A 15,396-nucleotide genomic window follows, 5' to 3' on the forward strand; every position below is an offset into this window, starting at 1 on the left:
GATCTGTTTTGTTTGATATTCATTTAAGATCATAATTTGAAGGAATTGATTTGATAAAATTATAGTGTTATATACCAACTTTTTTTAAAAAAGGAAAAAAATTAAAACTTTCTTAACCATCTTTAATTTTGTCTTGGTTTTTGTAACACACACATTTTTTGAACAGCAATATAACAGAAAAGATCTTACTAACATTTTGACTACAAAAAAATTCAAAAATGTAAAATATGTTAACTAAAAATTATTCTGCAGTGTCTTCTCGCTCCTGCTTCTTGAGATTCCAGGAAATGGCATTTCCCAAGAACTGGCTGAAATGTGCTTCCAGCTGCAACACAACACATTTAAAATGCATTATGAAGAAAAATGAAAACAGAAAACTCTGCACCTACATCTGTCTGTTCCTTTTACAAACGTGAAACACGTCACTGTGTCCGGTGTTAACGCGTCTAGGTGATGAGTGGCATACCTGGAGAATTATACTTTCCTCTGTGGTGGCGTTTGCACAGAGGAGAGGTTCGGTGGATGAGCACATCATCGACAGGCCGATTTCAATTTCCTCTGATTCTGAGAAACAAGCAGAGAAGTGTGAAGAGGAAGTTAAACCCATTCTTTAATTCATGCTTCAATATTTGCATGTGGCACATGAAATAAAGGTCCACTGTTTCCAGATGCCATCAGCACCATTTTTTTAAAGTCTGCCCAGTCACCATGTTTTATCAGTATATGTACACACGGTGTGCACTTCCAAAGAACTTCCTCTTGTTTGTTTTGCATTTTTAGCCCAATAACTACAAAACAGTTTTGTTTTTTTACATTGCTTTAAACAGAATTTCATTTACAGAACTTACAGCCTTTATCTATTATATTTTCAATAAAAAGGCAGTTTCAGCTGATAAACAAACTGATAAAAGAGTAACGATCGACTAAACATTTAAAATAAAATCGTACAAGCTTAGCTTATAGGAAGGCGAATAAAGGTAATGTAAATTGTGCACTCTGTTGTCAATGAGCTAAATGACTGGAAAACCTCACCTGTAAAATGTGAAGTGGTTAATGGGGGACTTTGAGCATCATCAGTCACTGTTCGCACTTCAAACGTGTAGTTGGTCCCTGATTTCAAGTTGCCAAACGTGTATGTGGTTTTGTCACTCAACGGCCCAGACCAGCTGTGGCCCCAGAAGCTGGAGCTGATGCGAACAGCGTACCGGGTTCCTCTCACTGCACTTTCAGGCGCCTTCCACTGGAAAGTGATATGGGATTTGTTGGCGGAAACACCTTTGGCGTCAGTTGGTGGACTCGGCACTGAACAAAGAGAAAAGACAAAAAAAGATTTTTCTCATTGTATAAATTACATTTTTGAAGTTACTATCTATACACTATTTTGTGTCATGTACACTATATGGACAAAAGTATTCGAACATCTGACCATTACACCTACAGGGACTGTAATGACGTATTGAAATTCATATACAGGACTTTAATATGGAGATATGAGAATAAATGTTACACACCAGACACTTAAATAAACAGTAATGACAGGAGTCACCGAATGAACTTTAACCACACAAACTGAGGAAAAACTCCACACCAGTGACTCACGGGTGAATTTGGAGCGTTGTACTTGCGGACTTTGGAGATGTCCACTAACACAGGAGACAAGCACTGTGTATTTGGCTGCTGTCTTGAGAGAGGAAACCTCCACCGCAGGTTCAGTCAGTCTCTTTATTAATGTATCATTTTCACCATCCAGCTGGAGAATGACAATAAAGTTTGAGCAATTTCCAGGAGAGGGGGTCCAGGTGGCAGAGAGGGAGTCATGTGTTGTTTGTAAGCTCAGGTTTGAAATCGGTCCAGGAGCTGTGATGGAGTCATAAAGTCAGATTAGTGACGTTCAGCACAGGAGGATAACAATTAGTTTTAGTTGATAAGGGGATCCTGATCCCAATCTCACATATCAGATTAAAGCTAATCAGGGCATTTTTTTCTAACTTGTCTGAACAAACTTTTACTCAAACTGCAGAGCTTTCCACATGTGTAAGCTGTGAACTACCTGAGTGAGCACGTCCTTCGTGCAGCTCAGTTGTAGACTCTAGCCGGGCTTTTATATTATTTTAATATGATGCCTCATTTTGAACCTCTGCTCTGTCCTCTTTGCCTGGTACACTGCACTGCACTGCACTGTGACCATAACCATAACCTGAACCTAACCACAATTCACATCTTAGCCATAAACTTAATCGGTTCCTCAGAGATGAGGTTCTGTCACATTAGGACCAGGTTTTGGTCTGGATTGAGGATTGAGACACTCGACCGGAACAAGATTGGACAAGCCCATTAGCTGCGTAATCATTTGTGGAAAGATACCGGTGTAGCTGACGATGGTCACTTTGTCTCCCTTCAGAGTTCCATTGACCAGTGCCGTCACACTGAGCGTGATCCTGGAGCCCATCGGCAGACCTGTTACTTTCAATTGCTGCTGCATTTGAGTTGAATTGTAGTTGATTTCTCGATTAAACAATTGGCTGATAGACAGAGAAAGAACAAGAACAACAACAATAATAATAATGATCATGCAAGTTTCTTTTCAAAAAATCAGTCATAGATTGAGACTGAATCTAGAAAAGGGTATTTCTAAACTAGAGACTTTGTATCATGGCACCCTGACTCCAGGAAATATGACCTCTCATGATGTGAATTATAAATGTTGCCAGCAGGAAAGCCCTTACTGGAAAGTGTTTGTGTTTATGACACATAGAGTGGAAAGAATGAAAAGATGGGAACATTGGACTGAGTATGTTACACCTACACGTCTATTTGTCTATTTATTTGGAAAAGTAAATCTGTGTCTTATTTAATTTATTTTTGGTCCTGTGTTTAGCATTTGACGTTAGTTAGTTATTTTTATTTATGAAATGCATCCTTGTATATGTAATTATCAACAAATACATACTCATTTCTGTCATCCACAGCCTGCACGAAGAAAGATGTGCTGTGTCCCTCTGGTGGCATCCAGCTGAGCAGCAGGGAGATGTTGGTATTCTCAGTCACGCTCAGGTTGGCAACTTTGCCAGGCTCTGAACAGGGAAAGCAGCAGATAAACATTGACAACAAATACACAAGGCTCACAAGGTGTTTTTGTTTAGGCTGGATGTGGTATCACTGATATGAATTTTACATGATTTTAACAAACAAATATAAAAGGAAAGAAAAGAGCAACGTGTGCAGCATGCATGTTATTTGACATTTCGTCAACATTCGTTGTGCTTTATGTGCACATAAACTCACTTGTATATGTCGAGATGCTGGATCCTTCACTGAGTGTGATCTTGTCCCTGACTCCTGTGTGGACAGTGAATGTGTAAAGGCTCCCAGGCATCAAACCGTCAAATTCTGTGCCCTCCTCTGTGTTACTTCTGTTATTCTTATCGTCATCGACCACAATAAGATAGAAATCCGAGTTCCCCGCTGGTTTGTTCCACATCAGAAACACAGATTTTTCTTTCACGTTGGTTAGAGTGAGGTTTCTTACTTTGTTAGGTACTGGCAAAAAAAAAGACAGAGAAAGTAAATAAAAATGACTAAATATCACCACGTGATTGATAAATTAATAACAACTTGTAACATGTACTCTTAAAAACGAAGTGAAGTCAAAGGCTTGAACATCTGTACTTCAGTAGGACACTTTTAAATATGAACAAAGGTCCGTTACAATTGTCAAATTAGTTCACACCGTGCTGGTTAAGTTTATCAGCTTAACACAACAACAACTTTCTGTGTTTCTCAGTATAGTGGCGTTTAGATCTCGAGTTGCCCGGCAACATCCCTGCACTGCACACAGGAAGTGACTCATTTTATGTCAAGACAGGCGAATACGACAACGGCTGTAACTCACCGGTGTAGAAAGAGACCTCCTGCGGGTTGAGGTCTCGCTCACATTTTACAGGGATCACCTGGACGGAGTAGAGGGTGCCTGCTGTCAGGTTGAACAGGTCGGTGGTCAAATTAGTCTGGATTTCCGTCATTTGTTTGTCACCTGTGACCTCTACACGGTAATGGCTGATGCCATCAGGTGCCGGCAGCCATGAGAGAGAGGCACCGCCGCACGTCACGTTGGTCACGTTGACATGGCCGAAGAAACGATCTGGGAGTTAAAATGAGATGATGATTGTGAAGGGGAGTACAAAAAAAACCAAAACAGTAAATATGCTGCACAAATATGTGAGTAACAGATCGGGCCAAAGTTGTTATCATACATAAAAAGAATACAGTGAATACAGTTATAAACAAGCAATGCTGAGCTGAATTTGCATCTTTTTCTGGTTTTTGCAGTATTGAGTAGATAAATCGTGGCACGATGCAAAAATTAACATTATGTTTCATCCTAGATGTAGAAATGATAAAAGGGGCAGTTTTTGGCTGAACATTTGAAGCATGTGTCTACGGATTTGAGTTTTAAATGTGGGATGAGTGGATTTGCATGTCCACATTGGGGGGGCGGGGTGTTACACTAAGTACATGAGTAATTACTGCTCAAAATTCTGTATTTTTTTCATAAATGGTGGGACAGGGACCAGATTTGGCATTTTGGTATAGTAAAATGTTGTGAAGAGCAACTAAACTGGGTATATGACAGGTCGCAGGAGGACACGCATATACTGTAGGTGAAAAATAAACTAATGATGTTGTGTTACATTTCACTTTCTCAGTTTCAGGAACCATGCTAGTACACTGTCACACTGTCCTGACTTTCATGAATTTAACTTGAAACATGTCAAAGTGTCTGTGCTGATAATGGCTAATACACTCACCACACACTTCGTGGGACTACTGTGTACCTCATAAAGTGGCCTTCTGTGAGTGTGGGAGCACAGTAGTGACACTGTGTAGAAATCATATTGTAAAACCATGCTGTGTGACACATGTGACTTGAAAATGGCTTACCTTCATAACAAATAAAAGTCAGAAGATCTGAGCAGCTTTTTTCAACCCAAGGCCCGAAGCTTAGCATGGCCACACAGGAGTCTTCGATATAATCCTCATCAGGCTCTAGGTCAGTGTGTAGCAGCATTGGTGAGCACACACATTCTCCTTCAACTGGCAGCGGCGGAGCCATCGTTGTGAAGTCTTCCTCATCTTGGTCAGGGACACTGGTGAAGCTGCTCATGTTAGTCGTATTGAGGTCAGGGACACTGGTGAAGCTGCTCATGTTAGTCGTATTGAGGTCAGGGACACTGGTGAAACTTGAGGGTCAGGGACACTGGTGAAGCTGGTCATGTTAGTCGTATTGAGGTCAGGGACACTGGTGAAACTGGTCATGTTAGTCGTATTGAGGTCAGGGACACTGGTGAAGCTGGCCTGGGTTGTAAATTCTGTGTGTCTGGTGGTGAAACTGGTTTGCCATGGGTTCATCAATGCTGGGCAGGTGCAGGAGCAGCTGCAGCAGCTCGGTTTTGTGCGGGAGGATTTGAGCACAGGCTGACCAGGGTACCAGTTCTGGAAGGTGAGGAGGTCCCCATTGCTCCATCGTTTCCAGGGCATACTGGAGCTACCAGTGTAGTTACCGGTGTAATTACCGGTGTAGTTACCGGTGTAGTCACCGGTGGAGTTATTACTGGAGTTACTGATGGGATAGAAGTTCTTCCGGAGACCGATCCAGGAGTCAGAGGTGAGTTTCGAGGCAATGATCTTGATGTTGTCATGGGTCAGAGTCACCAGCTCTTTGAAACAGACCTAATGTGATATGAAAAGTAACAGTCATTTGACCTTTTATCAAACCCAGACAATTACAGTCTAAATAAATAATTTGGAATGCAAAGGGCAAGCAGTAGTTAAAGGGTGGATGAATGATGACTTTCCCTGACAATTTTCAGGGAAATTATACAACTATATAAGGTCAAAAAAAACCAAAAACGTATCCCTTGAAATAGCTTCATATCTGGTCCACAAAATGTTGGACATTGGACATTCACGGTTTTCAGTTGTTGGCAACACGGTGAGATATCATGTCAGCCACAGGACTGATTTTCATTTTCTTCACAGGCAAAACATTGAAACCGTTGGACAAACTCAGCCTGTTTCCTACAGTTTCCAGCATTTAATGTAAGCTAATCACCATCTGTAGCTTTGTATTAAACCAGCAGGTGTGACTGGTAGATTGGTCTGAAAGTCTAGCAGTGAGTGTTTCAGTCAGTTTTAGTAAATGACCATAACATGTTTGGTGCAAGATTTTGATTGGTAAATTAATAATTCCAGAGTTTTCTGTTAATAATATTCACCAAGCTACATGGTTTTAAAGTTAAAATTCTTAATTGTGAGAGGAGGTCAGAAGCTCATTTACTAGCTCTGTTCTTCATATTCTCACAACTGTTAAATTGTGCAGCTCCACACAGGTGCGCTTTAGTAAGTTAGGTCACACCCCTCCCAATTTTATTCAAACACTCAAGACTTTTTATGTAGAAGGTTTAATGTTGTACCTTGCAATGGTTCCTTGCCTCATTCCATGTGAGATTGCTGGTCTGGATGAAGTATTCTCGGTCTGCTGTGCTGTGCATCAACATCAGTGCTACACAGAAGAGCACAGACCAATTATTCTGTAATTCAATAATATATTAACCCATTTCTGACACAAAACATGAACCATTTTAATATAAGCCTCAATAGTAAAAGAAAAGTACTGACATTTACTACCAGCTTCTTAAATCAATGCATTTATATATTATATATCCTATAAGAAAACAACATGAAGATATCATCTTGTGCTCTGGAAATGTTTTTACAAGTTATGACAAAACATCAGTTTATTCAAATATTTTTTAACAGTGGATCTTTAGAATTGGTGGAAAAAAAAATTCAAGACTCACCCCATAATATCAAAATACGGACTTCAACCTGTTCAGCCAAGCGATTCATGACTTGCCGTAAATCCTAGTCTCATCAGAGAACAGTTGTTACTAACACCTTTGTAAAACCTTTTGGATAGAACTTTTAGAACGTTAATGTCAGAGGTTCAGATGTTGTGTCAACACTCACCCAAGCTACAGATGTGTCAGCCAGCTCTCTGACCAGGAAAGATTAACTCTCAGTATGATACTTTATATTCATACACAGCCCAGCAGTCCAGCAACGTTATATTTAAGGAACAACACACTGTTCTGTTCCACAGACAGGTAACGCTGTGTAAGCAGGTTTTGCATTGAAATTCCAGAAATGCAAAGTACTAATATGGAAAAGCAACAAGAGAAGGAACATGAAACCAAAAAACAAATTTGCGCAATAGAACACAGACACAGGGTGACATTAAGCATTTATTTTTAGCTTAAAGCATTGACTAACAAAATGAAAATTAGTACAAAAACATGAAAAAAAAAACAATGAAAAATATACAGTAAAAACATAAACCTCTTTTATAAAAACTAAGATCCCAACATAATCTAAGATACTAATGTTCAACTAAGGAATGCCGTTGGTATACTAAAATGGCAGTGGTAATCAAAAAGTAGTTTTTACTGACAGTGATTGGTCGCTGAAGAGCTGATTAAATGATAAACTAGAGGAAAATCTAAAAACAAACCATGATCCTGTAAATAATAAAAAGTACTGTGAATTTGAATTGCCTAAGTATTAGAATTTCTCTCCTCCCTCTGCTTTTTCTTCCCCGGGATGAAGGAAAAAAATGTTTTGCATATAAAAACTCACTGATACTATAAGATTATGTTTGAGGGTGATCCAGCCAGCCCCGTAAAACGATTTTAAAAATTGTGTGACCAAGGGAAACATCATTCATTTTCTACCACTTTATCCTCCACATGAGGGTCACTGGTGCCAATCCCAGCTGAAATAGCCTGAAAGGTGGGGTATACCCTGGACAGGTTGCTAGTCCATCACAGGGCCATATAGAGACAAACAACCATTCACTCTCACGGGTCAATATAGAGTGTCAAATTTGCACAAATCTGCATGTTTTTGGACTGTGGGAGTAAACCGGAGAAGGCCCATGCAAAAAAGACATTAAAAAGAAAACAAAATAGCTATAATCATGGAATACAGTTAAAAATGAACGGCAGTGACTTTGTAAATTATGATCATCTGTAATCATACATTTGTTTTTTGACCAAATTCCGATCATAATGTTCAAACAAACCAAGAAAAAGGCTCTTTGGTTTTCTTGTATTAGATCAACATAATGCACGGACATGCAGACATAAATGACATCATGATAGACGAAATGCTCTTCAGTCACTATCGCTGCGCTCTCCTCTTTGCATCAGCCTCTTGCCGGAAGAGGGCAAGGCCACCTCTGGCTTTTTATTTTTCACTTTGCTGTTGAGGAAAACAAAACAAAACAAAACAAAACAAAACAGGATGAATGACACATATGAAGTGGTTTTGATGAATGTACTCAACCTGCCAACTGGTAAACTATATACACCAAAGTTGAAGAATCCTATATAAAGCATTTACAATATAGATTTGATAATATCAAAACACTAAGATTAATCAAATCTGATCAAGTGGCTGAATTATAGTCAATTAAAAATGGGGAAAAAAAACACTATTATATGTGGAACAAGTGCAATTTCATAAGAATACAGTGACCTCTACTGGCAGCAGATTTCTACAAGACAGCAATGCGGTTAAAACTGCAATAATCTGGGGACATGTTCACAAAGGGAGAGGAAAAAAAAACAACCCTCTTTATAGTTTACCAAAAAAAAAAAACAACTAATTATTTGTATCTATTCGCCCTGTGCTCACTGGCACCGATTGAAATTCTGAAATTCTGGTGCATTGCAATGCCTCGTTTTGTGATGAGGATTTTTTTTAATTCATTTATTTATTTTTAATAGCATCACAGCTCTAGATCATAATCAAATCTTGAAGTACCTGGAGATCTACACCCGTGGATCTGATGCATGTCTTACCTCTCTCTATCAAGCAGCTCTAAACCATCATTAATTCTTTTGAGCATCTCATATCTTTCACGCCCCTTAACCTGCAGGAGAAATTACCAGAATATTATTCCAAGCATGGAAAATGTACTGCAGATCTCCAGCTGAGGACCACTACGCATCTTTACTCACATGGAGGACGAAAACCTCCTTCTCTTCCTCCTCTGCGCTGGAGGCAGACTTGCTCTTCTTCATTATCTCAGGAGCTGCTGGAGTGCTCTCTTCAAAGGAAAAACAAATAAAGGAAAGATTAATGAGCAGAGTAGATGGGATGGAATCTGAAATCCAGCATACTTCAACACAAACATACTTCGTTTCTTGGGTTGCTTGGTGCCATTTTGAGTCTTTGTGCTATTCTCCTCCTCAGTTTTCCGGTCCCTTCCCGGACAAGCACAAACACGGACCTCGAAGCATCTCCGACCCAACACCAATCCCCTAGGAAGAAAAAGAGGACAGTTCAAGGAACTAAAGGCCATTTTGACTACAGATCATGTGGTCTGTGCCCTGTATCACGTCGCACTACACTAAATCATCTTATTCAACACTTTGTCAACATCCAAAATGTTCAAAATACAATTTGTCTTGATATACAGTCAACTATCTAAAACATAAAGCAGAATCAAGTTTTACTCTGGAGTCTCAAGGGTGAGGATGGTGAGGATCGGCCTCCGGTTCATCCCGCCCATGCAAGAGCTGTTGCACATGAAGCTGAGGAGGATTGTCGTCATTTCAGAGCCAAGCTGAATCAAGAAAAGTATAATGGGTTAAATTCACAGCTTATTACGGTTTATAAAATTGAGTGCAACTTAGCCACCATCAGATAAAGACATTCTATGACCATAGGAGCATTTCAAAGAGACACCGTTTTGTTCAAATGCTTTATGGTAACAAAATTACAGACAGCTTTTACAGAGTTTAAGTTGAGAAGCTGTACCTGTGGGGGCTCATACGGAACAGTCACACTCTGCCTCTTTGTGTGCTGATCCTCAAAATACAGAGCCCGCTGGCTCCCTTCCACTCTAATCAGGTGACTTCGATGGTCTGCAGCTGATATGAAAAACATTGGAAAAAATATTTTAATTGCTACAAAACTGATTATTTCAAAAACAGATTTCACTTAAAAAGGAACATTTTTAATCCAACATTGTCCTTACGGTCCTCATTCTGGTGATGAGGACATCTGCGCACCACATCGGCCACATGCTCTGTCTTTTTGTATACTGCGGTGGCCCTCAGCACAGCACCCCGAGGAGGCTCTTTGGCCACTAGCACCTCAACGGGGGTAGTTTTGGCCAGCTGGCAGTAGAGCTTGTTGAGGAGCTCCGAAAACTGAGAGAATCACAAGGAGAAAGCCATACATAAAACTTAATGTCCACACACATAACGTGATGACTGAAATCTAAAATCTTTACCAAAACTGTTCTTAAATACCAAAACACTGTCCTTGGTAAAAGTAGTTAAAGATACTTTTTCTAAAGAAACAAAGTAAGGTTCCCCAGAGCCAAAAGTCCAGTTTTTTACAATTAAAAACTATGCTTTACCTTGCTATCGCCGTTTTAACCATTTCAGTGCTGGATCAAGGCGGCGTAGGAACATGTCCCGTCATGTCAGAGCTGTTCTTTACAACCAGACAGCAGCTCTCCCACAGACCGGAGGACAAGTCAGGGGCGGGGGATTCAGTGCAGACCACCCTAACTTAACCAATCTGACCAACTGCAATGCACTGCGGCGTGAGTCACACACAAAAATAAATGCCATTGGCTGTTCAAGCACTGTGAATGAGTGTAGACCTTTAAAATTTAGCAAATAGTCACAATGAGATTCCACATGAACGCCATCGTGAGACACAAAAGAATGGAGTTTCAACACTAAGCTACGGTAAGATATTTGATTTTAACGTTACAACATATTTTTTATACTTTAAACAGCTTCACAGGCGATGAAGTGAGCTCACTACATCTTTTCCATTCACAGAGTTCAAATTTTAAAATTGTGTTTAGTTTAATACAACACCAAAGAGGACCATGGGAGTCAGCATGCGAGTATTAGCATTAGACTATGGGTGGATGAAAATTGTCTGCGAGTAGTGCCACAGCTCTGGGCAGCTTTTGAAATTCTTTGTCTCAGGCAAGGAGCTCAGACTTGAACTCTATACCAAGTTTGGTTGCACGACAACCTGCTGTGGTCAATGTTGAAATTAAAATCTGGGATCTAGCACGTAAAATCTGAGTATTTTTCATACACAATTTCTGAAATTCGGTATGAAATGTAAGACTTTCTAGGCCTGGATTTCTTACAGTGGAGGTGACCGATTTGGCTGTGCCAGACTTCTGAAAGCGAAGTTGGAAGCCATATTCCCCAGGGTAATCAGTAGTGACCGGAACAGTGGAGGATGGGGGAGTAACGCAATCTTTAGGCAACATCTCCGGTGGTGGGAGTTCAAAGAGATTCTCATCAAACTGTTCATCCAACACTTGATCTGGGATGAGCTGCAATAGAACAAAAGTGTCAGTTTGCCTTCTTAACAAATTCAGCTTAAAAACAAATGAATATTGGGGGGAAATCAAAATGTAAGAATACTTTTACAGCTATTCAGTGAAATTTTGCTACGGTAGGGTAGAGGTAGACCAGCTTACCAACATGTCCATATTCTCTCCCCTCCATGCCTCATGTGACATGTCAGTTGTTGGTGGGATGCCAGAGATGGAGGCATTCACTCTGCAAAAACAAACAAAGTTAAACTTTTTTTTCTGGGGGACAGTTACAGTTAGAAGAGGTTATCCATAATCATAAAAACTTACACTCTCCCCCACAGCTCCCTGAAGGAGTCATCCTGGCTCAGAGGTAGGTCCTGGCTCAGGGTCAGGCAGTCAAGACCTTGCTCTTCCATCATTTATTTCTCGCCTTCGCTCAGCAGAGAAAATGAGGGAAGAGCCGAAGCGCAGGAGTGCTGGTGAAAACAGGAAGTAAGTCCTTGTCTGAGACATGTCACATATGAAACTACCATGAATAATCAAGTCAAGCAAATACTAAGAAAGCTAAATAAGTTTGCATTTCATGGCTTTTAATTTTTTCATATTTACTTTAACTAATGTTTAAAACAATATTGTGATTAAATCTACTGAACAAGGTCTCTTTAAAAATATCTAGCTCATTCCAAAGTAATATTGACAATGATCTATAAATTGCATGATAGTGTGCCATATTTTATATGTGGGTCCATAATTAAAAAAATATTTTGGATCAAAAGTACAGACGGGATTTTACGTAAAATGACACATTAAGGACAACTCTCCAAATCGAATGAGAACTAAGCTGAAAACAATAAGGTTTGAAAAGAATTTCAGTCAGTATTTTAGTTTTAATGAAGACACCGTAACGCTGCTACACAGGAAATTCAAGTTTCCCTAAACGAACATTCAGTCGGCCTTCTACAAATTGGGGGTGTAAATAAAATAAAAGAATATAACCACCAATTTTTCTCAAATAGACAGACATAATGATATGTGTGAGAAATGGAAAGAGTGGAAACAACAAACTTGTCTGTCCGTAGAGCCCAAAATAATACACATGCTAATGTTAGCCTACGTCCATTTTACGTCGAGCAGAAGGCCAAAAACACTGAATGAACCAGGCTTCGCTAGGCCCCACGGTCCAAACATTTCACCGCTAAAAAAAAACCCTAATGAATACAACTGTCAACTGTGTCGACACCGGAATGACTAGTGTTTATGCAGCGTACTGTTATTGTTGCTCTGTCGCTTCTGTGTGGCTACCGAGTTTTGAGTTAGCTCCCCTAGCTAAAAAGTTAGCTCTACTTTTTGACTAAGGCTAGCCAACAGCAGACAAACTTCCCAACTGGGCAGCGTTTACCGGCGGATTCACGTTTGCGTGCATGAATGAGAGGTGCGTGAAACACGCAGCTACCTTTGGACGCCGCGCCGCCGCTGTCCAAGAAAGAGGAGTCACAGGTGAAAGTGGACGCGACGAGCTGAAACGACAGAATAAGCCAAAATATTTTGAGCCGATGTGGACCACGTTGTTTTTGTCGGGGATTCCCACTCAGAGTCGACGAGGGACTGATATTTAACTCCGCCTAGCGTCCAATCAGGGAGAGGCCCGCTCTTCTGATGCACTCAAACGCAACACCCATAGACTGTTTATGGAGGAACAACAACGCAAAACACACTCTGTGCTTGTAGAACTATCGGAAATATTATAAAGGGCGATAAACACGGGGAAAGAGTGTTGGATGTGTTGTATTTCATTGTTTTTTTTGAGAGTGTTGAATGTGTTGTATTTTATTGTTGCAGCCGTGTCAAAGGAGCATCTATCTATCTATCTATCTATCTATCTATCTATCTATCTATCTATCTATCTGTCTATCTATCTATCTATCTATCTATCTATCTATCTGTAGAGCTAAGGCCATAAACTTCATCATAATATTAACAACAATACTTCAATAATTAGACAAATCAATCCCCTCAATCTAAAACAATTACACAATTACATTACTTTCTTACTATACCTATTTAATAAATAAAATATTCCTATTGCTATTGATCTCTGTTAGAGAGAGTTTTCTGTTTTTTCTACATTTGCAGATTCAGAGACTTAGATAATTGTTGTCTACTCATGACATGATTCCATTAAGTAAGTGTCACATCTTAAAATGTATGCAAATCAATCTCACAACTCGTGCATATTTATGACAAGTTCATCTATGGATGAAGAACCCACACTCTGCTTCAGCCTCTGTTTCCTCCATGGTAGGTCGATGGTCATCTCTGAAGTCTCCCCTGAGGATGGTCATGGTTAGATTGTTTCCTCCTGTGTGGCTCTGCTCATCGCTTCTCCTTTACATTGTTCAGAGATTACATTTGAGTTTAAATCATCTGATCAGCAACAGGCAGGACACAGGGGACGCACTTCCATACCCCTGTGGATCAGATGGATTCTGTGCAGGACCTCACTCAGATGACTGCAGTCATGCCACTTGTGCTATGCTGTTGCGTGTTTTCCTAAACTGGCACCCAGAATCAAATGCAAACACTAGGCACTGAATATTATTAGTGCCTCTTTGAGTCAGTGTGGCTGTTTGACCTTTGAATGAATGTGCTAACGTTGCCAGCGAGTCCAACTTGATCCTGCATGCAGACACAACAGTGAGTATGAAGGGAACATCATTAATTACAATGTCTTAAATGATGGTGCAGGAGATTCTGTAAGTAAGTAATACCATGTGAAAGATCATATTTTACTCATGACATGTCATATGACGTAGAAGCAGTGTGTGTGTTTTGAATTCTTTCCAGTTGTTACAAAGGCCATAGGGATCCACCCCAGAATCACTGACTGCCGGTACAAGCCAGAAACCTTCATACACAAGATTCACCTTTTCAAGGAATCCATGTCTGCTGTTGGTATCCTCTCCTGCTGTGATTTAATTAATTACCTTGTAATTTGGGGCTATTATATCTGTTTGGTTTGGCTATTAAACCAAACAGATTTGTTACATATAGTTTATAGTCTGTTGCTGATTGTATTTTCCGATAGTTTAGTCCACCTCTTCACTATTTCAGGTCACATCTATACTGAATCTTTTAAAACTTGATACTTCATATAATACAGACATAGAAACACAGAAACACCCCCAGTTTTGTGCAAATGTTGCAGCCTGTCACACACAGACACTGACCATGCACACACACACACACACACACACACAGCACACCAGCCATCCATCATGCAAGTCAATTTACTATAGCATGATTTTGAACTTGCTGACCTCACTGGTGTGAATACTGTACCTCCTTGTACTGACCTGTGTGTGTTTAAAACATGCACCAGTTTCCCGCTTGGGTACATCACAGGTGACATTTTGTGATAATAATGTGCTGAACAGAGGATTTTGGCGCCAACTGTTGTGTGCATGTGCTCCTTTATACCCTTTCTACTCCTAAACTTGTCATTCCGTCATTGTTCTCTGAATGAATACATGCAATATTTTTGTTTAAATGTCATATCTATATCTGTCTCTCCTTGTGTAACCATGCTGGCTGGAACTGTACGCCACTGTTCTGACAGTGTAAAGTTTCTCTACATTTAGTAAGAGCCACCGACGCACGGTTGACTGTGTTCAGGGGCCTCGGCTGTGCATGATGGGTGTCAAGTATCGTTTCCCCACACTCTTTCTCTGTGTGCGTATGATGGCAGCAAAAGGAAAAAGCAGGGAGAGTGTGACGTGAGGTGGGGGTGTGTCTGCAAGGGATGGGCTTGTATCCTTTTATTTAGATACCAAGAGCAGATCTTTTTCCCCTGAACTTTTGGCAGATTCTATAACACACAATCACTCCTGTCCACAAACCTCTCCTCACCACACCTACACTGCAAACTCAGGTAGTGGCAGCTTCCAGATTTAGGGTCCACCTGTTGCCTGTTGGAC

General features: G+C 40.2%; 2 protein-coding genes across 2 annotated transcripts; both read right to left on the bottom strand.

Moving 5' to 3' along the window:
• Positions 1–124: 124 nt before the first annotated feature.
• Positions 125–5,236, bottom strand: LOC122766920 (receptor-type tyrosine-protein phosphatase H). The gene is made up of 9 exons (XM_044022170.1): positions 4,942–5,236; positions 3,893–4,141; positions 3,286–3,540; positions 2,951–3,074; positions 2,365–2,522; positions 1,600–1,857; positions 1,033–1,302; positions 467–564; positions 125–325 (listed from the first exon to the last, which is right to left on the bottom strand). The coding sequence occupies exons 1-9, from the start codon at positions 5,204–5,206 to the stop codon at positions 242–244; spliced, it is 1,761 nt and encodes a 586-aa protein (XP_043878105.1). The 5' UTR covers positions 5,207–5,236; the 3' UTR covers positions 125–241.
• Positions 5,237–7,450: 2,214 nt separating this feature from the next.
• tp53 (tumor protein p53) lies at positions 7,451–13,029 on the bottom strand. Its single transcript, XM_044022803.1, has 11 exons — positions 12,876–13,029; positions 11,750–11,898; positions 11,585–11,666; positions 11,246–11,437; positions 10,103–10,277; positions 9,883–9,995; positions 9,579–9,688; positions 9,259–9,383; positions 9,081–9,169; positions 8,922–8,992; positions 7,451–8,319 (listed from the first exon to the last, which is right to left on the bottom strand). The coding sequence occupies exons 2-11, from the start codon at positions 11,839–11,841 to the stop codon at positions 8,232–8,234; spliced, it is 1,137 nt and encodes a 378-aa protein (XP_043878738.1). The 5' UTR covers positions 11,842–11,898; positions 12,876–13,029; the 3' UTR covers positions 7,451–8,231.
• Positions 13,030–15,396: the final 2,367 nt, after the last annotated feature.

This window comes from Solea senegalensis, linkage group LG3 (genome assembly GCF_019176455.1).
Source record: "Solea senegalensis isolate Sse05_10M linkage group LG3, IFAPA_SoseM_1, whole genome shotgun sequence".
Classification (NCBI taxonomy): Eukaryota; Metazoa; Chordata; class Actinopteri; order Pleuronectiformes; family Soleidae; genus Solea; species Solea senegalensis.

Bases quoted from the DNA above. Each gene is read 5' to 3' on its own strand.
- LOC122766920 (XM_044022170.1), bottom strand. From the start codon at position 5,206: ATGAGCAGCTTCACCAGTGTCCCTGACCTCAATACGACTAACATGAGC. The intron at 1,303-1,599 runs GTGAGTCACTGG...CTCTTTGTTCAG, and splicing joins ACAACGCTCCAAATTCACCC to TGCCGAGTCCACCAACTGAC. The intron at 326-466 runs GTATGCCACTCA...GTTGTGTTGCAG, and splicing joins AGGAAAGTATAATTCTCCAG to CTGGAAGCACATTTCAGCCA.
- tp53 (XM_044022803.1), bottom strand. From the start codon at position 11,841: ATGATGGAAGAGCAAGGTCTTGACTGCCTGACCCTGAGCCAGGACCTA. The intron at 11,438-11,584 runs GTAAGCTGGTCT...GTTCTATTGCAG, and splicing joins GAGAGAATATGGACATGTTG to CTCATCCCAGATCAAGTGTT. The intron at 9,384-9,578 runs GTAAAACTTGAT...TTTTCTTCCTAG, and splicing joins CTCACCCTTGAGACTCCAGA to GGGATTGGTGTTGGGTCGGA.